The sequence below is a fragment of the Bombina bombina genome, chromosome 6, assembly GCF_027579735.1.
Source record: "Bombina bombina isolate aBomBom1 chromosome 6, aBomBom1.pri, whole genome shotgun sequence".
Taxonomy (NCBI): domain Eukaryota; kingdom Metazoa; phylum Chordata; class Amphibia; order Anura; family Bombinatoridae; genus Bombina; species Bombina bombina.
In genome coordinates, this window is record NC_069504.1 from 133,311,194 (window position 1) to 133,334,940 (window position 23,747).

The following is a 23,747-nucleotide window of genomic DNA, read 5'->3' on the forward strand; positions in this document are numbered from 1 at the left end:
CCTCTCTCTCCACACCTCCCCCCTCTCTCCACATCTCCCCCCTCTCCCCACATATCTCCACATCTCTCCCTTCTCTCCACATCTTCCCCCTCACTCCACATCTCCCCCCCTCTCCCCACATCTCTTCACATCTCTCCACCCTTTCTTGAGCTGTTTGAGCTCTCTCCACGGCCCTTCACGGGCCTTCACGCTAGGCTCCGCCCCTTCACTGGCCTTCGCGTTAGGCTCCACCCCCTTCATGCTCAGCCACGCCCACTTCTGTTCGGCGCAGTCGGCAGAACAGTTAGGGACTTAGGCCAGGTGTGTTTGTCCTCATGCTGTCTCTACTGCGCATGACAGCTTCGGACAAACACACTTGGCCTTTTATAGTATAGGATATATATATATATATATATATACACACACACACACACACACAGTGGGGCAAAAAAGTATTTAGTCAGCCACTAATTGTGCAAGTTCTCCCTCTTAAGAAGATGAGAGAGGCCTGTAATTTTCATCATAAGTATACCTCAACTATGATGGACAAAATGTGGAAACAAATCCAGACAATCCAGATTTGGAAAGAATTTATTTGCATATTATGGTGGAAAATAAGTATTTGGTCAACTACAAACAAGCAAGATTTCTGTCTCGCACAAACCTGTGTCTTCTTCTTTAAGAGGCTCCTCTGTCCTCCACTCATTACCTGTATTAATGGCACCTGTTTGATCTTGTTATCAGTATAAAAGACACCTGTCCACAACCTCAAACAGTCACACTCCAAACTCCACTATGGTGAAGACCAAAGAGCTGTCGAAGGACACCAGAAACAAAATTGTAGACCTGCTCCAGGCTGGGAAGACTGAATCTGCAATAGGCAAGCAGCTTGGTGTGAAGAAATCAACTGTGGGAGCAATAATTAGAAAATGGAAGACATACAAGACCACTGATAATCTCCCTCGATCTGGGGCTCCACGCAAGATCTCACCCCGTGGGGTCAAAATGATCACAAGAACGGTGAGCAAGCATCCCAGAACCACACAGGGGGACCTAGTGAATGACCTGCAGAGAGCTGGGACCAACGTAACAAAGGCTACCATCAGTAACACACTATGCCGCCAGGGACTCAGATCCTGCAGTGCCAGATGTGTCCCCCTGCTTAAGCCAGTACATGTCCGGGCCCATCTGAAGTATGCTAGAGAACATTTGGATGATCCAGAAGTGGATTGGGAGAATGTCATATGGTCAGATGAAACCAAAGTAGAACTGTTTGGTAGAAACACAACTCCTTGTGTTTGGAGGAGAGAGAATGCTGAGTTGCAACCAAAGAACACCGTACCTACTGTGAAGCATGGGGGTGGCAACATCATGCTTTGGGGCTGTTTCTCTGCAAAGGGAACATGACGACTGATCCGTGTACATGAAAGAATGAATGGGGCCATGTATCGTGAGATTTTGAGTGCAAACCTCCTTCCATCAGCAAGGGCATTGAAGATGAAACGTGGCTGGGTCTTTCAGCATGACAATGATCCCAAACACACCGCCTGGGCAATGAAGGAGTGGCTTCGAAAGAAGCATTTCAAGGTCCTGGAGTGGCCAAGCCAGTCTCAAGATCTCAACCCCATAGAAAACCTTTAGAAGGAGTTGAAAGTCTGTGTTGCCTAGCGATAGCCCCAAAACATCACTGCTCTAGAGGAGATCTGCATGCAGGAATGGGCCAACATACCAGCAACAGTGTGTGACAACCTTGTGAAGACTTACAGAAAACGTTTTACCTCTGTCATTGCCAACAAAGTATATATAACAAAGTATTGAGATGAACTTTTGATATTGACCAAATACTTATTTTCCACCATAATATGCAAATAAATTATTTCCAAATTTGTGATTGTCTGGATTTGTTTCCACATTTTGTCTCTCATAGATGAGGTATACCTATGATGAAAATTGCAGGCCTCTCTCATCTTCTTAAGTGGGAGAACTTACAGAATTGGGGGCTGACTAAATACTTTTTTGCCCCACTGTATATGTGTGTGTATTCATCTGAAACTAATACTATATTGGATAAATGTCTGCTGTATTGAACAAGTAGCTATACAGTCAATTTAAAATCTATTTCACAATTAATAACCTATTCTTTTATTTTTTTCTAGACATCTGAACTCAAGTTACCTACAGACATGTGGAAATGCTGTGACTAAGTCTTCATATGAAGCTATAGTGACAGCATGTATATGTGTGTGTGTGTGTGTGTGTGTGTGTGTGTGTATATATATATATATATATATATATATATATATATATATATATATATATATATATATATATATATTTATATATGTGTATATATATGTGTATGATATATATGTATTGATCTGAATGATACCACATTGGATAAATGTTTGATGTATAAATGTTTGACATTTTAACAACATTATTGCTTTCATTTCAGACCTACATCTGGTTTTTCATACATTGAAAATGATGAGAAACGTGAAATATACTGTATTCATTTAAGATACAATACAATGCCAGGATGTTAAATGCTTTGATTCTGTGAAGAAGGATGGTTAACAGTGAGCTGCTTATTAATATGATTACTAGAAGTATAATCATATTTAATATTACAATAATCAGAGAGAATGACACTATAGGGTCCCATATTTGTTGGCCAGAAAAGTTTATTAATACTGAAAATTATAGTAAATACAATAAACATTTTATAGGTTAGATAATTGAACTGCAGCAATATTTGATAGAGACTACATTTGTGATTGTCTGCTGCCCCCTAGGGGATTAAAAATGATATGACAGCCAAACAAATTGACTGTTTAAAACATATGCCAAACCAACTAGCCTATGAGATTTTCAGATCCCAGAGCGAATCAGAGACAAGCTCCGCTAGGGCCAATCCAAAGACAAGCTCCGAGGGCCTATCATACCAATTTCACCAATGATTAGAATTAAAATGGGTGGGGTATATCACATGATATAATCTCATGCAAAGGAATAGAAGAGGCTGTCTGTTTGCTAAATTTTTGGACTGATGACTTTGCTGCCATATTGGGACACAGTTACTATAAGCAAAATTGGGCTACCTTTTTTTTTTTTTTTTTTTTTAATTTTTTGTTATTTTAAAGATTTTTATTGAGGAATGAAATGTACAAGAACAAGCATCATGCAATAGAAAATATATATATAAATCTAAACGTAAACAGGCATGACATAATAATTGTACAAAGACTCACAGTATTTGAATTTATATAATAAAAGGATAGTTGTACAATGCAATACCTCTTTTTTTCTTTTCTTTTTTGGTATTATTACCAGTGTGAAAAAACAATTCCCCCTAAGTGAGACATATCGGCCACTCTTGGACCGCTTATAACCAGGTAAAAAAACTAGATTGGGGCAGGGAGTGTGAAGGAAAAGAGTTGCAGGGCCACTCTTGAACCCAGTTTATAGGTTTGACACAAAAAATAATATAGGAGCCATCTCACTAACATTTCCAAGCAAGCAGCCAAAGTACAGTATAAAATGAAAAATATTACTACAGGATGAGAACGGGTAGTATGCAGTTGTACATTGTCATCAAAAGCCCGTAGGGGCATCAATAGTTATGTATTAGGATGCCTGGCGGAATGAGTATAGATCAAATGAGTACAATCCAGAGATATGATGCTGACAGGTGCTAAACTTTTTAGACTCCAGGCAGAAAATAAAAACTTGTAAGATGTATCACCACCTACCTATGCATTGTAATGGATGTAATGGGAATAAATAATACGCTTACTAAGGCCACACTTGACTATTTTTAAAGTAATATACACCCTGCCTATTATAGAGCAACCGATCATTGTCCATCTATTTATAAACTCGCTCATGTGTAAGTGTTAAGTAATCTGTTAGGGGACAGGAATGAGCTAAAATTATGTTGACCACAGGTATAGTGAGAGACAGTAGTCAGGGTTATACATAATACCTTAACATCAATATCTAAATCTAGGGGGGATAAATGGAAAAAAGAACCAGAGAAGACAACTTTCAAGTAGGTGGGTATGGGGGATCAGATGCCAATATTTAAATCTCAGACAAAAAGGCAATCAGAAAGATAGAGGCTTTTTCTTTCTTCACTACTTCTCTCACTGTCTCTCTTCCTCCCCCCTACCTCCTCCCTAAAGGCTGTTACTAAACTCGGGGCCTGATTAAACTTGGTTCTCAGCATATTGTTATTATCACCCAAACATATAAAATTTAGTCACAACCAGGGGACAATAAACGTTATTGCAATAAGTCCTTGTGGTATGGAGTAATTATAGTTCGAGACACATCAAACCAGCGCTGATCCGGTGAGGTATCATAGGGCCCCTTAACAAAACTTAAACTTAAACCAAAAGACTTGCATGGGGTAAATTGTAACGCAGGGAAGGCAAAGGGCAGACTTCACGGTGGCAAGTTAAACAGTCTCTTAGCCGTTCAGATATTGAAAGGGATACTGCTGATCTGCGGTGGCTTATAACTATAATGCTTTTGGACTTGCCGCTCCTAACCCTGCATGACAAGTCAAAGTATCCCTTGTTTTATCCCACACCATGCCGGAACCCTAGAAAAGGTGAGTGCTGCTGCTCGTACCTAAAGTTTTGTGGATGAAGTGGGTACACGGCTTGTATACAAGCCTTTAAAGGCCATTTGTTCCAGGTAATAGTTCCTCCAGTCCTAAGTGTGGCCGTGAGGGAATGGGTATATTCTATCTCCCCTTGCCGTGGCGCCGGATCAGAGATTGCGATGTTGGTGAATGAGTCCGTCTGTGTCATCTGGCAATCCTGGCGAGTCGGCACTACACAGCCGAGATAAGTTATCTCTTCTAAGAAAACAAAGGAGGTTTTCAGCACCCATTCGGATGTGGTCTTCAGTTGTGGAAAAGGCGCCTGTTCAGCACCTTAACGGGCTCCGGCACGAAGAGGTGGTCTTTTTTAGGGACTCCGTCGTAGTCTGTTTGCTTAGATGGGCGGGTGGTGGTAGCAATGATCGGGCCACTCAAAAACTCTTCTTCGTAGCCCCTTGTTAGCGGATCCAGGATTTTGAGTTGATCGCCCTCCATGTCTTCTCCTATTAGCAATAGTTTGCATAGCTCTATCTCCAGATTCTGGAAGTGGTCTCTTATCGCCTGAGTTATGGAGCTCTCCCATCTGTCAAGTGCTTCCATAGCCATAGTGCAGATATAGTGTGCCGCTCTAGGGACAGATTTTCCTATGTGTGGTTACTTTGGAATAGTAGATGGTTCCTGCGTTAGGATGAGAAAAGACAGCTGCATAAGCTGTTAAACCCGGGGGGGTTAGATGGTCTGGCTCTTTCTAGGCCGCTACTGCGTACCTCCTCATTCCGGTACCTTAAGACTAAGGTTGGCGTATCAAAATAGGTCTAAGTGTTCAGCAGAATCTGTATTTGTAGATTATATCACTCACAATCATATATGGTGCCATAGTTGAGTTATATGCAGCAGAAATATAAGCCCAACTCCTCAGCCTCTAAAATAAGCGACCATCATGGCCGCCGCCCGGAAGCATCCCCCTCTGGGCTACCTTTTATTATCCATATTGCAATACCTTTATTCATATGAGGTGAAACAAGAAATTCTGTAAACTGAAACATTGATTTGGTTATTTGGGGTAAAGTATACGCAGTTGATATATATATATATATATATATATATATATATATATATATATATATATATAAAATATTTAGCAGTGCTGTGGCGAGGTGCAAAGGGTTGCTATCTTATTTTTCATAACGTTTTTGAGTAGTGTTTTTTTCCATAGAGGGTTAAGTATACCTTATTTGTGGTGCAATCTTAGCTGGCAAGATAAGACACATATATGCTAAAATTGTGATAATTATAACATTTTAAAGCAGTTTTGGAAAAATTGTACGCTTTTTTACTCTTAAAGGCGCAGTACCGTTTTTCAAATTGTTGTTTTTTTTCCACTAAATAAAGTGTTTACAAGACTTTTTGTGGTTATTACTAGTTTGTTTCAACATGTCTGACATTAAGGAAAGTCAATGCTCTATGTGTTTAGAATTTTTCTATAAGATAGGGGGCGCCCTAGAGTAAGTAGGTTTTATATATATATATATATATATATATATATATATATATATATATGATAAGAAAACAATTAACAAGTCTGATTGATTTTATAATTATGTAGTAGATATAGAGATAAGTAGGATATCTGGTCTAGGCTAGCTAGTTCAGACAGAAATACAAAATATCATACAAATTATTATCTCAATTGGTACAAAATTATTGGGAAAAATAAAAGAATTTTATATATATAACAAAAGTCTCTGTAAAGTGGATTGAAGATAATCGAGGCAGCAATCTGTAGAGGACCCGGCCTGGATCCTATGAAGATGATCTATAAAATATTAAAAAGACAGATGCGCCACATTGTTTGTTCCACACAATATATACAGTCTAATTGTGCCAATTCAAACTCACAATTTTGGAAGCACTCCAGTTAGTGCAGTGGAAGCAGTCTGGGATCTATCACAGTCACCCAGCAGACCGACCTCTTGGATAGAGAAGTATATTCTGTGATAAAGATACAAGGAGACACAAAGGTGCCTATATGGCCTAGTACAGTTTGAACCCAAAGGATAGTGATGTATATAGTAGAAAATATACTCACATTTGGTGAAGCATCTCCAATGATGCTAATCAGGCAGGAAGGGATCAATACAGTCACCCAACAGACTATGACAAGGCTTTAACATGAGGCAATCAGCAAAAGTCCATGGGACCAAGATTGATCCAAATAATACACAATAGCAAGTGTTTGTATAAAAAGATAGACTTTACTTATGAAAGATTAAAAACAAGCAGCAACGCGTTTCTCAGCAACAAACTGTTTCATCAGGCTTATCCAACATTACTGGAGGTAAAGGTCATGCCCTTCCTCAGGACAAGACTGTTAAAATGAGGGTTAAACAAAATAATTTTTGTTCCTTTCGAAACTTTAAAGGTGGGCCCTCTACTTCCTCCTCCGCCACAAAGCAGGAAGGGAATTTTGCACAATCCAAGTCAGTTTGGAGACCTAACCAGACCTGGAATAAAGTTAAACAGGCCAAGAAGCCCGCTGCTGCTACCAAGACAGCATGAAGGAGCAGCCCCCGATCCGGGACCGGACCTAGTAGGGGGCAGACTTTCTCTCTTCGCTCAGGCTTGGGCAAGGGACGTTTAGGATCCCTGGGCATTAGAAATCGTGACCCAGGGGTATCGACTAGAATTCATGGATTTTTCTCCCAAGAGGGAGATTTCATCTTTCACGTTTGTCTGTAGACCAGACAAAAAGAGAGGCGTTCTTACGCTGTGTAGAAGACCTATATACCATGGGGGTAATCTGCCCAGTTCCAAAACTGGGGCAGGAGTTTTACTCAAATCTGTTCTTGGTTCCCAAAAAAGAGGGAACCTTCAGACTGGTTTTAGATCTCAAATGCCTAAACAAATTTCTCAGAGTCCTATCGTTCAAGATGGAGACCATACGAACAATTTTACCAGTGATCCAGGAGGGTCAATATATGACTACCGTGAACTTGAAGGATGCGTATCTTCACATCCCTATCCACAAAGATAATCACCAGTTTCTCAGGTTCGCCTTCTTGGACATACACTAACAGTTTGTGGCCCTCCCTTTCGGGTTGGCCACAGCTCCCAGAATCTTCACAAAGGTGCTAGGGTCCCTTCTGGCGGTTATAAGGCTGCGGGGCATAGCAGTGGCGCCCAATCTGGACGATATTTTGATTCAGGCGTCAACTTACCATCTAGCCAAATCTCACATGGACATCGTGTTGGCTTTTCTAAGAACTCACAGGTGGAAGGTGAATATACAAAAGAGTTCACTAGTTCCACTTATAAGAGTTCCATTCCTGGGAACTCTGATAGACTCGGTAGACATGAAAATATTTCTGACAGAGGTCAGAAAGTCAAAGATCCTAACTACACTTCAGTCCATTCCTCGGCCATGAGTGGTGCAGTGTATGGAGGTAATTGGGTTAATGGTAGCGGCAATGGACATTGTTCCGTTTGCTCGCTTACATCTCAGACCACTGCAGCTGTGCATGCTCAGACAGTGGAATTTGGATTATGCGGATTTATCTCCTCAGATAAATCTGGATCTAGAGACAAGAGACTCTCTTCTTTGGTGGTTGTCACAGGATCATCTGTCCGGGGGAATGTGCTTCCGCAGGCCAGCATGGGTCATAGTGACGACGGACGCCATCCTCTTGGGCTGGGGTGCAGTCTGAAATTCCCTGAAGGCTCAGGGTGTTTGGACTCAGGAGTCCCTACTACCAATCAATATTCTGGAAATGAGAGCAATATTCAACGAGCTTCAAGCGTGGCCTCAGTTGGCTTTGGCCAAATTCATAAGATTCCAGTCGGACAATATCACGACTGTAGCATACATCAATCATCAAGGGGGAACAAAGATTTCTCTAGCGATGATAGAGGTTTCCAAGATAATTCGATGGGCAGAGACTCACTCTTGCCATCTATCAGCAATCTATATCCCAGGAGTAGAGAACTGGGAAGCGGAAAAAAGTCGTCAGACTTTTCAGCCGGGGGAGTGGGAGCTCCATCCGGAGGTGTTTGCGGCATTGATCCTTCAATGGGGCACACCGGAATTGGATCTGATGGCATCTCGTCAGAATGGCAAACTTCATTGTTACGGGTCCAGATCAAGGGATCCCCAAGCAGTACTGATAGATGCTCTAGCAGTACCTTGGTCGTTCAACCTGGCTTATGTGTTTCCTCCTTTTCCTTTCCTACCTCGTCTGATTTCCCGAATCAAACAGGAGAGGGCTTCGGTAATCGTGATAGCGCCTGCGTGGCCACACAGGACTTGGTATGCAGATCTAGTGGAAATGTCATCTCTGCCACCGTGGAAACTGAGACAGGACCTTCTCATTCAAGGTAGTTTGAATTTAGTTCTCAATGTTCTTCAAGGGGTTCCGTTTGAACCCATGCATTCCATACATATTAAGCTTTTATCTTGGAAAGTTTAGTTTTAGTTGCTATCTCTTTTGCTCAAAGAGTTTCTGAGCTTTCTGAGTTACAATGTGTCTTGCCTTATCTTATATTCCATTCTGATAAGGTGGTTTTGCGTACTAAACCTGGGTTCCTTCCTAAGATTGTTTCAAATAAGAATATTAATCAGGAAATTGTTGTTCCTTCTCTGTGTCCTAATCCTTCTTCTAAGAAGGAGCGTCTGTTACATAGCTTGGACGTGGTTCGTGCCTTGAAGTTTTATTTACAAGCAACCAAGGATTTCCGTCAAACATCTTCTCTATTTGTTGTTTATTCTGGAAAGCGTAGGGGTCAAAAGCTACGGCTACCTCTCTTTCTTTTTGGCTGAAAAGCATCATCTGTTTGGCATACGAGACTGCTGGACAGCAGCCTCCTGAAAAAATTACAGCTCATTCTACTAGAGCGGTGGCTTCCACATGGGCTTTTAAAAACGATGCTTCTGTTGAACAGATTTGTAAGACTGCGACTTGGTCCTCTCTTTATACGTTTTCCAAATTTTAGAAATTTGATACTTTTGCTTCTTCTGAGGCTATTTTTGGGAGAAAAGTTCTTCAAGCAGTGGTGCCTTCTGTTTAGGTATCTGTCTTGTCCCTCCCGTTCATCCGTGTCCTGTTGCTTTGGTATTGTATCCCACAAGTAAGGATGAATCCAGGGACCCGTTGTATCTAGTAGAAGAAAAGGAAATGTATGCTTACCTGATAAATTGATTTCTTCTACGATACGACGAGTCCACGGCCCTCCCTGTCATATTAGACAGATTATATTTTTGTTTTCAAAACTTCAGTCACCTCTGCACCTTTTAGCTTTTCTTTTCTCTTCCTTTACCTTTGGTCGAATGACTGGGAGTGGGGAGAAGGGAGGAGCTATATATACAGCTCTGCTGTGGTGCTCTTTGCCACTTCCTGTTATCAGGAGGATAATATCCCACAAGTAAGGATGAATCCGTGGACTCGTCATATCTTAGAAGAAATCAATTTATCAGGTAAGCATACATTTCCTTTTTACACTCAAACAAAACAATAGCTGTATGTGCTTCCTGTTTAAGTGATATTTTAACTGTGCTAAACCTCTTAAGCACAATTTTAAGAAGTCTCAAAAATTAAGAATTGTTTATATAGATCACCAAACATAAGGATTGAAAAATACCGCTGTGATGCCCAAACAAAAAAGGCTTGTTAATAGTGACAAGTCTTAATGGAATTTGTAGTATAAAAAATGTGTATAAGTTAAACACAAGTACTGTCAATAAGAGGGAGAAATACCTCTGACCCTCCTCTTGTGTCATTTGATCCACAGCATGGATCCTAAAGTTAAGATTGTTTCAATTTTTACACATAAAACGTTATAACAGGGTCACAGTGTGGCTCCTTTATACCTTGATAGGATCCAAGGTTAATATCCTCTGAAGGAGGTTTATTGAACAGTTGGGGTTAATTCATCAGTGTATTAATTATTTACATGCTGCTTTGTGTGATTTTTTTTTTCCTGGGCTGATGGACTGTGTGTTTTTGGCTGGAACAAACAGGTTTCGCGTTTAAGTTTCACTTTCGTTTTTGAAAGTGTTGCACAGCTCCTATTACTTGCTCTTCTTGTAATAACAGGAGAAGTACTGTCTTGCATTCCATGTGACCGGGTGTGGTCTATGTTCATTTAATCCATTCTGGCTGAGACTTGAACCTGAGGAGAGCGTTTCCTCTGTTAACTGTCTGGATCTAGGAGGTGGTGAGTGCCCCACCAATTGGGAGTATAAAGGTGCAGTTTTCTATAATAAAAAAACATTTTTATTTGTGTCCTTCTGTGGGTATAACCTGAGCTATGGAGGACTCTGATATGTTAGAAGGTACTCCTTCGGTACTAAATCATACCTGTTTATATTGTGAGGATGCCGTGGTTTGTCCGCCCACTCAATTATCTTCCACATGCCTAACACTGTTATAAAGTCTCAGAAGGGAGACAAGCCTGCTAAGGCTCTTAGTCCCTCTGAGCCACCTACCTCTCAGAACTCGGCGTTCCGTGAGATTACTACATTATCCATTCCACATGCAGTTCCTCGTAGCACATCTAATGCTCCATCCGGAGGGGGCCTTTTTCCTGCGGACTTTACAAACGGCGGGGTCTGGCTGGGGGGTCAGAGGTATTATCAGCAGTTTCACTTGTTGATTTTCTTTGGAATATATTCTGCAAAGATGTGCTTTTTTCCATCTTAAAGTGCAAAGTGCTTACAAAAGATCTCTCTCTTTGTTTGAAATTGGGGCCAACTATTAAAATAAATAGTTTTTTAGAACTGATATTTTGCACTACATACTATTACAGCACTCACTGTATACATCCAAAAGTGGGAAATAAGAAAATGACACATTGCACGTTATGTATACTCTTTTCCAAAGGATAAATTACCAGCAGTACATAAGTATCTGAAACTGTTTGGGAAATCTTTTTCTACAGGAATTGAAGAGACTTTGCTCTTGAAGTACAGTGTTTTGACATTTTGTATTTTGAGAGACGACCCTTATGTTTCTTGTGGGTTGAGTTTATTTAAAGTGCTAACACATATTGCAAATATTTTTTCATACCATGCATTTCAGAGCTTTAAAGGGACATTTTATGCAGAACAAGAATACATTTTAAATTAATTTGCAGACATAGTAAAATATGTTGGTGTTGGGCAATAAGTAAATATTGCTTCCTATTTTTAAAAATTCTACAATGTTTTCCATGCCCCCAAACAATATTTTCTGGCCGTACGGCCACTCGGTCTGTCTCCCTGCAGCACATTACACATGCACCAACCCCAATGATGATGTCACTGATATTCCCAGCAGTGAATAGTTTTCTTCTGGCTCTCACTCCTGCCACTGCTGTATCTAATTGTGTTCCCAGTGTCATCGCACTCGGACCACTGGATAAAAGGGTGCACGTGTGAGACAATCCTTAGGTTATTTGTATAAAATTGAATAAGCACTTCTGATTGGCCATGGGGCGGGATACAAATGCTCTATAGCACAGCCCTTTTGTCTGGGTGGTCCAGGACATTGAGCGGAATGGGCGAGGGAGCAGTGAAAAAAGGTAAAAAAAAACAAAACAATCATCATTATAATTATTATGCTTGTCATCTACTTTAGTTTTTATTCAGGAGTTATAGCTGCTTATTAACCCAATTTGCCATGAGTAAATCAGTCCTTATATATACAATCATATTTATGTCAATTTTGAGCGCTTGAATTGGCTTCTTATTGGCTTACATTATATAAATGGTTCATTTTAGAAACATTTTGCAGCATTTTCTTCAGAAACTGAACCCTACCTGTACATGATGGTTTGCATTATGTTTCTTTGGTCAGAATCTAGTCAATCGTACATAACATAACCAGCTCTTCTGTTTAGTAGAAAATCTTTGAAAAAAGTGTTATATGCCTTTGAAGAGTATCAAGTCATTAGTGTACAAGCTCTCTTCTGTTTTGTAAAACATCTTTGGTGAAGGTGTTATATTCCCTAAATCCACGGTTCACAGCTTTTTTCAGTAACTTTGAGCTCAGCATTAAGTACATTGCTCTAAGATAGACCCCATTTTTGCCTAATAGACTTTCAAATCTCACATTTTCAAGCATATTAAAAAATACTGATCCACGCAAACTGCAGTCCCTACATATTTTCATGCTTGATTAGAGTCATAGATTTGTTTGGTGATTACCTCTATATAAAGCACAATATAATTTTACATATATAAAACATAGACAATTGTACAGCATGTAATAATAAGGTGGGATTTCATTTAATTACATTTTTTCTCATTTTTATTATTTTAAATTTTGTAATAATTTATTTAAAATTACTGTTGGAACAATATCATTTTAATTATCGTATTATGAATGATTTGAAAAGGCTCTGAAGATGTAGTTTGTGTTTTTGCAAGACAAGTGTCTTTACTGTATTTTACTTTTTTTGTGTATGATGCAATTGTTCTCATTATCATACCTCAAAAATAGTAACTTTACTTCATTTTATGGGTTATTTACATATTTTATTTATAGAGCTATATAACTTCACATAATAAGAAAGAATGATGAGACCGGTTCTCCAATGCAAGTGCATTTATTCAAACTTTGGCATTATCTACACACAGAGGGCAAGATTACAAATCGCATGAAAAATCAGTTGTAAAAACAATGCACGTGTTATGGGTTTTTTGCATTTGTGGTTGCGCAGTTATTACAAGTTGTAAAATAACGTATTTTGCGCACACGTTAAGCCGCATAATGCAAACCGCGAAATAGCGTGCACCTTCACGTGTTCCCCATAGAAGCTAATGGAGAAGACAAATAAAAAAAACCCCACAAAAACCCTAATCTGTTGTGCAAAGCCCATGATGTATTCTCCTTGAAAAGTGTACATGAAAATGTGAATATTTCATATTGCAAAAATATTTTCGCAATGGAATATGTTCTATTTATTTATAAATAAATAAATATTTCTCTATGTATGTGATGATTTTTGGACTGATATATCTATTTTTAGAAAGATATGTATATTAATATATATGTCTAAATATCTCGAAATCTATATTCAAATATCTCTTTTAAAATCCCTCTGAGAAATTGTTTAGTGTGCATAAGATTGTAATGTAAACTATTTTCATTATCTCCTTAGTTAAGTAAAGGTCAATTTGGATGAATTAGTGCCCGGTTTTTAATAAACCTAATAAAAACAAGGGCACTTTAATTCATAAAAATTGACATTTCACTCCCTTTCTTCAAAAACTTACCTTTTAATCCTGTCAGTCGCTGCAGCGCTTCCTCCGCCCATTGCAAGCCCTCTTCGCGTGTCCAAAATGATGAATCCAGCTTCCTCCAATCACGGCGTTGCATCAGGCCATGATGCACCCGGGGGGAAAGCCGTGTTTGGAGGAAGCCGGATTCGTCATTTCGGACGTATGAAGAGGCTTCCGACGGCTGGGGGAATCGCTGGAGCGGCATTCAGGATTAAGAGGTAAGTTTTTGAAGAAAATGAGTGAAATGTCAATTTTCATGAATTAAAGTGCCCTTGTTTTTAATAGGTTTATTAAAAAACGGGCACTAATTCATCCAAATTGACCTTCACTTTAAACATATCTCTATACTTATAAATCCATGTTTCTCTATGTATGTGTATGTATGTCAGTGTAAAATCCCTGCACTGTTTTTTCCCCCCTAACACCCAAGATCTCCTATCTTTGAGCCCTTATAACTTTTGTTTCCATAATTTTTTTAAAATAATTTTTATTAGACAGTGTTAATATGAGTGTAACTGTACTTTGTAATGTATTTTTGAAGTGTTTCATTAAACTTTTATGTTGCGCAAAACTGTTAACTACAGCTCTTCAAGCGCGGAAAGGAATGCAGCGTAAAAGGCATATGCACGTGCAATCACAATTTTTCAAGACTTGTAATACCTGCGCAATGGAAATTAATTGCGAAAAGAACACATCACATCTTGCCGATAATGTGGAAGAGGATAGGCGCTACAGGCGGAAAGTGTAAAAAAAAACAACTAATTATTTAATAAAGTACATAGATATGTAAAAAAATCAGATAAACACAAAAAAAAAACAAGTCATACACTGGTACGTCTCCCAGAGATCAGAGGAATAGATTAAATACACAGAATACTCACCAATGACATTAAAAAAGGAGGAAACACCACCTAGAAAAAAATAAGGGCCCTTTAAAATAACTGACAGATTAGATAAAATCTGAAATATAACTTATAATAAAACTTCTGAAAGACCAAGTGATATAACATAAGAGCATATATAATGTAGTAAAGTTGAAACGATACAAATAAGCTCCCTTGTCAAAACATAGTTGACATCACAAAGAAATCCGGGTCCAAAGAGGTACATCAAAGCCAGATAATTAGTGACCGCACAATTTTTTTTATTTTTTTTTAATTTTCAAAGAGCTTTATTAGAGAAATCAATGTGTTACAGCAGGTAAGAAATCATCAATATTAACACATTGTAGGTACATAAACAGTCATTGCATGTTACTGATTAAATTGTACAATCAAACTCCTTTGCTGTATCCCCACACGTCCCGTAGATCATAATTATTATAAGACTATATTTTACATTTAAAACAAAAAACCTACAAAAAATGGCAAATACATATCTGATGGGCTAGGTGATGAATGAGGGAAAGTCTTTCAAATGATTTAAGAATATTGCTTGATCTCATAGGCAGGACGTGTGGGCTGTATATGTCAAACTCTCTTTTATACCCCAGTATGAGAGACCACTTTTGGATCTCAAAGAAAGGGAGACTCAGAATCAAGAATTTTGGGGGAAACCTACAAATATCTAAGACAAAAATAACAAACATAACAAAAACTGTTGTGGACAACCAGAACTCAATTATATGATATGAATTGCGGGCACATCTTCAACTCTACAAATATGAGCTTATTGTTACCTTTAGGGGTGAGATGAGTTACTACCCTCTCTCCCGGTGTACATGCAGGTGTTAAACGAGCCGGAGCTGAGCTCTACTAGAAATGTAATACAATTCCTCATAGCTGTATGACAGTAATGTTGTGGGATTACTATTTATAGAAATATATACATTTGGGATAACACAAGTGCCAGGAAGTGTCCTGCTATAGGAAGCATTATAAGGATTATATGGCACTATCTCCAACAATGCAATGCTAGTGTGAGTCACATATTAAGGACAGTATTGCGTGGGAGCTCTACCTGGTTGTCTGCCAGTCTATCTACATCTAGGCATAACGAACCTTATGAATTTACTTTAACAAAAAAGAAAGAAAACTTAGCGTACAGATAAAATCTAAAGAGAACTGTATAATACATCTACTTTTTCAAATGTTAACGGTTGACAGATAGACACTCTACGTACACAACCCCCAGGACTTGTTTAAGTCGGCTATATGATTTTAATATATTGAATTTTACTTATAAGCATATCTGACACCCTCATCTGCCATGAAGTGTCAAATGCCGCTGGGATAATGTTCCGTTTCTTCATAGGGACCTGCAATTCCTGTTGGGGTCTGAGCACATTCATATACTCTCTTGGAGTGAGTAAATTCAGCTTTCTTGTTATGTTCCATGAGTACCGTGCGTTAGAAGTATAGCCCCGTACTACCTTGATGCTGCCACGGGTCTGCTCAATCTTTGTGACTCGGATCGGCAATGTATGTTGTGCATTTATCCCACAAGAGTAGAGGGCAGAGTGTTTATAGTCCAGGATGTTCGGTGGGGAACATATAAGTTTGTCCATGAGTTTTTCTTCTTTGGCGGTCACCACAAACTCGCTTTCCCCGTGCCGCATTATAGGCTTGAGGGTAATCGTGCTTAGGGGATCAGATCGATCAAGTTCCTCTGTCAACTGTCCACTGAGTTCTGTGGTCCTCTTGGGCCCAAAAGGTAAGTCGCACTCCGGGTTCTTTGGTTGCAAAGGTGATGGTTGCCCCGAGATAGAAGGTGGGGCTTTCTGCATGAGAGAGAGAAGGTCTTGCTCTGACGGGGCCTTGTCTATTAATTTCTGGAATAGTACTTCTATTTTAAGCAGAGTGCGGTCTAGCAGTGTGAGAGTGCTGTCGCTCTCTGTATCTGTTATGGAGGCCGCCATTTTCTTTTCCAGAGGTTTGAAGTATATAACAGGCAGGCTCCGCCAAAAAAGTAAGGAAGAGGGGAAAAACAAATGAGTGAGAGTAATGTCGATGAAGGAGCAAAATGTTGAGATGTGTTTATCCTGAGTTCGGCTCTGGATGTTCACCCCTGGTCAGTCACCAGGGGGGGGAACGTTGCCTGCGAGATCGCCGCTGTTACAGGCCTCAATTGTCCGTTTCCAGCTCTGGGGTCATATGTACAGCTAAAGCTAGTTGTATTAAATTGTGTACTGATCAATTGGTTAGCAGATGCCATACTTGTGAGTTAATATTTAGCGGCTTATAACAGAAAAATGCGACTGCACGGAGCCGCTGCTTGGACACGCCCCCCGACCGCACAATTTTTTTTTTTTTAAAAGCCCTGTATGAGGGTGAAACGCGTAGAAGTGGAGTGCATTACAACCCCCAAAACACATGAGGATTATAACTGCAGTTATTTCTGGATCTCAAACCAGATACCCCAGTGATGCGCGATATGTACGTAAGGTACTGAAGTGCAGGCAGCCTACGGTATTCGGCGAGGACGCCAACAACACTTTGATAACAAGGGTCAGGCTAGTCACATAACCCGGTGAGTTCCGGGTTACTTTTTGGGATTGCAGTATGGATCAGGGACATCCTCTGGATTAATGATCAAACTCAGACTGCCTCCAAAAGTAAGAGGTATCTGGAAACTTGTACTAGGCTTGTGAGAGGCCAGTTCTTAGATTACCCCTACATTTTATATTCTCTTAGGTTATATCACTTGGTCTTTTCAGAAGTTTTATTATACAGTTATATCTCAGATTTTATCTAATCTGTCAGTTATTTTAAAGGGCCCTTTTTTTTTCTAGGTGGTATTTCCTCCTTTTTTAATGTCATTGCTGAGTATTCTGTGTATTTAATCCCTCTTATCTCTGGGAGACGTACCAGTGTATGACTCATTAAATAATTATTTTTTTGACACTTTCAGCTTGTAGCGCCTTCTTTTACTATTGTATACTTTTCTGCTGTGTGTGCTCTACCTTGGGAGCTCTTTTTAAGGAAGGCTAGGAAGTCCCAAGCTTAGCGCATCCCTTTCTTTTTGTATTCCATAATGTGAAAAGGCAGCTGTGAGAGATCTGATGTGTTTTGTGTATGCTCAGATGCGCTTCATCAGAGATCCTCTGGTTCCTGGAGCCAAATGAGACTATAACTACTTGGGGTATATTATACAGCATACCCAAGGGGCTGTTTTAATTGTTTGCATTATTTTGTGTCTAGATATATAGGATATTTTTCCCTCTTTGTTGATATATAACTTCAGATTTCAGTAATAAATCTATGATATAGCGCACATTGTTAAAGGACATTTGACTTTGAAGTTCTATAATCATGTATTTTACCTGCTTCTGTGTACTGTTTATATGTAGTGTTTTACAGATTTTTTTATTGCGCCAGTTGCAAGATAAAATGTAACGTTTATAAAGCAGATACCACTAATGTATGACACAGACCCTCACTTTTTCAGTGTTTAAAACAGGCTGCCTGAATGAGCTGTTGAAGAATTTAAATTTTATTAGTGGATATTTCACTTTGTCTTCTTTCTCGAATTTAAACCTATTGATTTATTTCATATTCAGGGTTACCTTCCAGCAAATGTTGAGAGAAGAGAAGGAACACTAAAGCGAAAGCAAAAGGAATACTTTGCATTTATAGAACAATATTACAGTTCCAGGAATGACGATACCAACCAGGCAACATACAGACAGGTAAAAAAAAAAATTCTTTTTTTTTTTTTTTAGTATTGATACAAATCTTACTGCTTGCAACCTAAAAATATTAATTTGAAAGATTTTCTTTGAAAAACTACTAAAGATACATTAGATGTTAACTGGTAATTTCTTTCTGCTGATAATAAATATACAGATTCCTATAGTACTTGTTTAGTATGTATGGATTTTATGTACCCCCCCCCCCCAACACACACACAAATAAATAACTAAAATAAAATAAATAAATATACACTTACATTACAAATTTCAAGCAATCAGAAGTCAACACATCCTTCTCTAAGCAATGTTTCCCCTCTGTCTCATTATGTAGCTGATTTAAAGACACCACTAGAGTAGAACTCCCTGGTGTATATTAGTTAAGGTGATAGCAGTTTTTAAATGTATTACCCATAACGTGTGGTGCTTCCCGTTAAGTTGATGCTAGTGCATAGGGGGCTATGTTAAAAATCTACATCAATCTTTAGGTTTTTAACAGTTATCACTTATACTATTATCTAAAAGAAGACAATAGCCTCATATTTTTCCATAGATGTATGTCTGGCTTATCTACAAGATAAAGTGGCTGACAAACGGCCTCATTAAAGCTTTTGCCCGCATGGAAGAGCTATGAGGAAGTGCCTCAGTCTCAGAGTGCATCATCATTGCAGAAGAAATTAGCAGTTTTATCAAAGTTGATTTCAAGTGGTGTTATCACAATATTTATAATAATAACACTTTAAGCTATAGTTCAGTTATTTTTAATTAATATTAGTCACATTTTACTCTAATTGCATGAAGAAAATATAATACTTATGTATATATGTGATTCAAGAAATTCAAATAAAAATACACAACACATGTTACTAAAATACATGTGGTATTTAATCTGTTTTCGCTGCATACATCATCCTGCATACATGCATCAATTTAATTTCCTTCTTAATACAAGGAGAGTCCATGGCTTCATTCCTTACTGTTCTGTTGGGAAATACTGAACCTGGCCACCAAGAGGAGGCAAAGACACCCCAGCCAAAGACTTAAATAACTCTCCCACTTCCCCCATTCTCCAGTCATTCTTTGCCTTTCATCACAGGAGGATGGCAGATAATTGTCAGAAGATTTCTAAATTGTTCCTCAAGAGGGATATATGCCTTTCATTATGGAACTGGAGTTTTAAGTATTCTTGTGAGCCTCTCAGTGAGAGCATTGATGAAAGTTAGAGTCTGGAGATGCAGGGAGAGTTTCTTTCTGCGAACCCATCCAGATTGCCTGCTAACAGCTTCTTAAGCAACCAGTGTTGATGAGTTTCACTGTCTGCTTTCTTCACTCAAGTCCATGTCAGGAGCGATGCTGCAAGACTGTCACACTTGAGAGGTTGTGTTTCTGTTCCACAGCACAGATTCTGGTAAGATCGTTTCAATTTCTACTTATGTTGAAATTGCTGAAGACAGGGTCACAGTGTGAATCCTTTTTTCTTTTATAGAATCATGGGTAATATCTCCTAAGGGAGGTTATTGAACAGTGGGGATTAATCAAATGTGTTTCTTTGATTTTTGCTGCTTTTATGTGAGATATATTTTTTGGGCTCATAGTCTGTTATTATGCGGTAACGGAACATACAGGTGTTTTACTTTCACTTTGAACTTTGCGCAGCTTGATAGCATTGGTGCACATTTTCTCATAGCAGGGGCAGTCTTGCATTGTGTACCACATGACTGGGTGTGGTCACACTTTCGTTTTCTCTTTCCTGACCGAGTTAACTGTCGGAGAGGTTGCTTCTTCTCTGGTTGCCTGGGTCGTGAGTGCCCCAGTCATTGGGGGTATATAGGTGCAGTTTTTGAGAAAAATAAAGAGTTCATTTATTTGTATCCTACTGTTGTTAGCGCAAGCTATGGAGGATCCTGATATGCTTGAGGTTACTCCCTCTATTCCTAATAGTAATACCTGTCTATATTGTGAGGAGGCCTTGGTGTGCTTGCCCTCTCAACTGTGTTCCATATGCATCAACAAGGTTATTTTGTCTAAGAAGGTTAACCCCTTTAGTACAACTTGACCGTCCACCTCTGAGGACTCGCCGGCCCATGAGGTGCATACACATCAATCATCTCCATTGTCTCATGCAGCTTCCTGAAGCACGCCTGATCCTCCGCCTGGAGGGAGCCTTTTACCATCAGACTTTACCGTGCAGTTAAAGACGGCAGTGTCTTAGGCCCTTAGTGCTTCACCTCACCCTACTAAGCGCAAGCGAAAGGTTAAACATAGCTCTTTGGACCAGAGGACATCCAGTGATTTACTTGATTTGTTGAGCTTTCAGGTATCCCAGGATGAATATACAAAGTGCAAAGTAGGAGCACCGTCTTCATAAGAAGAGTGGCTTAAGTGCGGTGTAGAAATGTATTATATATGCAAGTGTAACTTTATATAGAACATGCATACAGTACCTAGCAACATGTCTGACCATGTGCAGTTACAGGATGCGCAAATTACCCAGGATGGGTCACACTCTGAGTCTTTAGAGGGTGAAATTTCTGGATCGGAGTCTGCTACCTCTAGGACTTCGGCTGCGGAGGAGCCAGCCTTTAGATTTAAGATTGAACACTTATGTTTTCTTCTAAAGTAGATTCTGTCTACATTAGAGGTTTTAGAGGCCAAGTTGCCTGATGAACCTTTGATCCCTAAATTAGACAGAGTGTACGAGGACAGGGTAGCGCCGTTAACTTTTCCCATATCCTTAAAAATGGTGAATATTATTGAAAACAAATGGGCTAGATTTGGATCTTTCTTTTCTCCTTCCTCTGCATTTAAAAAACTGTTCCCAGTCCCGGAGTCTCAGCTAGAGTTGTGGGGTTCCATCCCTAAGGTGGATGGTGCTATCTCCACGTTAGCTAAGCGTACTACTATCTCTCTTGAGGATAGCTCATCTTTCAGAGAGCCGATGGATAAGAAAATGGAAACTTTTCTCAGGAAAATGTTTCAGCATACAGGATATTTATTTAAACCGGCAGCGGCTGTTGCCTCGGTTGCTGGAGCCGCGGCCTACTGGTGCAACTCCTTAGCGGTATTGATGTTGGAGGGTCCCCTCGACGTTATCCAGGAAAGAATTAAGGCTTTGAAAATTGCTACTTCTTTTATATCTGATGCAAACATGCAGATTATTTGCCTGAATGCTAAAATCTCTGGTTTCTCAATGCAGACGTGTCGGGTGCTCTGGCTGAAGTCCTGGTCTGCGGACATGACTTCTAAGTCTAGACTACTTTCTCCAACATAGGTGTGTCCGGTCCACGGCGTCATCCTTACTTGTGGGATATTCTCTTCCCCAACAGGAAATGGCAAAGAGCCCAGCAAAGCTGGTCACATGATCCCTCCTAGGCTCCGCCTACCCCAGTCATTCTCTTTGCCGTTGTACAGGCAACATCTCCACGGAGATGGCTTAGAGTTTTTTAGTGTTTAACTGTAGTTTTTTATTATTCAATCAAGAGTTTGTTATTTTGAAATAGTGCTGGTATGTACTATTTACTCAGAAACAGAAAAGAGATGAAGATTTCTGTTTGTATGAGGAAAATGATTTTAGCAACCGTAACTAAAATCCATGGCTGTTCCACACAGGACTGTTGAGAGCAATTAACTTCAGTTGGGGGAACAGTGTGCAGTCTCTTGCTGCTTGAGGTATGACACATTCTAACAAGACGATGTAATGCTGGAAGCTGTCATTTTCCCTATGGGATCCGGTAAGCCATATTTATTACGATCGTAAATAAGGGCTTTACAAGGGCTTATTTAGACTGTAGACTTTTCTGGGCTAAATCGATTCATTATTAGCACATATTTAGCCTTGAGGAATCATTTTATCTGGGTATTTTGATATAATAATATCGGCAGGCACTGTATTAGACACCTTATTTCTTAGGGGCTTTCCCAAAGCATAAGCAGAGTCTCATTTTCGCGCCGGTGTGGCGCACTTGTTTTTGAGAGGCATGGCATGCAGTCGCATGTGAGAGGAGCTCTGATACTTAGAAAAGACTTTCTGAAGGCGTCATTTGGTATCGTATTCCCCTTTGGGCTTGGTTGGGTCTCAGCAAAGCAGATACCAGGGACTGTAAAGGGGTTAAAGCTTATAACGGCTCCGGTTCCGTTATTTTAAGGGTTAAAGCTTCCAAATTTGGTGTGCAATATTTTTAAGGCTTTAAGACACTGTGGTGAAAATTTGGTGATTTTTGAACAATTCCTTCATGTTTTTTCGCAATTGCAGTAACAAAGTGTGTTCAGTTTAAAATTTAAAGTGACAGTAACGGTTTTATTTTAAAACGTTTTTTGTACTTTCTTATCAAGTTTATGCCTGTTTAACATGTCTGAACTACCAGATAGACTGTGTTCTGAATGTGGGGAAGCCAGAATTCCTATTCATTTAAATAAATGTGATTTATGTGATAATGACAATGATGCCCAAGATGATTCCTCAAGTGAGGGGAGTAAGCATGGTACTGCATCATTCCCTCCTTCGTCTACACGAGTCTTGCCCACTCAGGAGGCCCCTAGTACATCTAGCGCGCCAATACTCCTTACTATGCAACAATTAACGGCTGTAATGGATAATTCTGTCAAAAACATTTTAGCCAAAATGAACCCTTGTCAGCGTAAGCGTGGCTGCTCTGTTTTAGTTACTGAAGAGCATGACGACGCTGATATTAATATCTCTGAAGGGCCCCTAATCCAATTTGAGGGGGCCAGGGAGGTTTTGTCTGAGGGAGCAATTACTGATTCAGGGAACATTTCTCATCAGGCTGAATCTGATGTGATTACATTTAAATTTAAGTTGGAACATCTCCGCATTTTGCTTAAGGAGGTATTATCCACTCTGGATGATTGTGAAAAGTTGGTCATTCCAGAGAAACTATGTAAAATGGACAAGTTCCTAGAGGTGCCGGGGCTCCCAGAAGCTTTTCCTATACCCAAGCGGGTGGCGGACATTGTTAATAAAGAATGGGAAAGGCCCGGTATTCCTTTCGTCCCTCCCCCCATATTTAAAAAATTGTTTCCTATGGTCGACCCCAGAAAGGACTTATGGCAGTCAGTCCCCAAGGTCGAGGGAGCGGTTTCTACTTTAAACAAACGCACCACTATACCCATAGAGGATAGTTGTGCTTTCAAAGATCCTATGGATAAAAAATTAGAAGGTTTGCTTAAAAAGATGTTTGTTCAGCAGGGTTACCTTCTACAACCCATTTCATGCATTGTCCCTGTCACTACAGCTGCATATTTCTGGTTTGATGAACTGA

General features: G+C 39.6%; 1 protein-coding gene across 3 annotated transcripts in view; it reads left to right on the forward strand.

The window, feature by feature from the left end:
• TBC1D22A (TBC1 domain family member 22A) overlaps positions 1-23,747 on the forward strand; it is a 1,537,055-nt gene that overhangs the window by 678,073 nt on the left and 835,235 nt on the right. For all 3 annotated transcript variants that reach the window (XM_053716617.1, XM_053716618.1, XM_053716619.1), the window contains exon 6: positions 18,340-18,468. In XM_053716617.1, the coding sequence (XP_053572592.1) occupies positions 18,340-18,468 (129 nt within the window). The remainder of the gene's footprint in view (positions 1-18,339; positions 18,469-23,747) is intronic.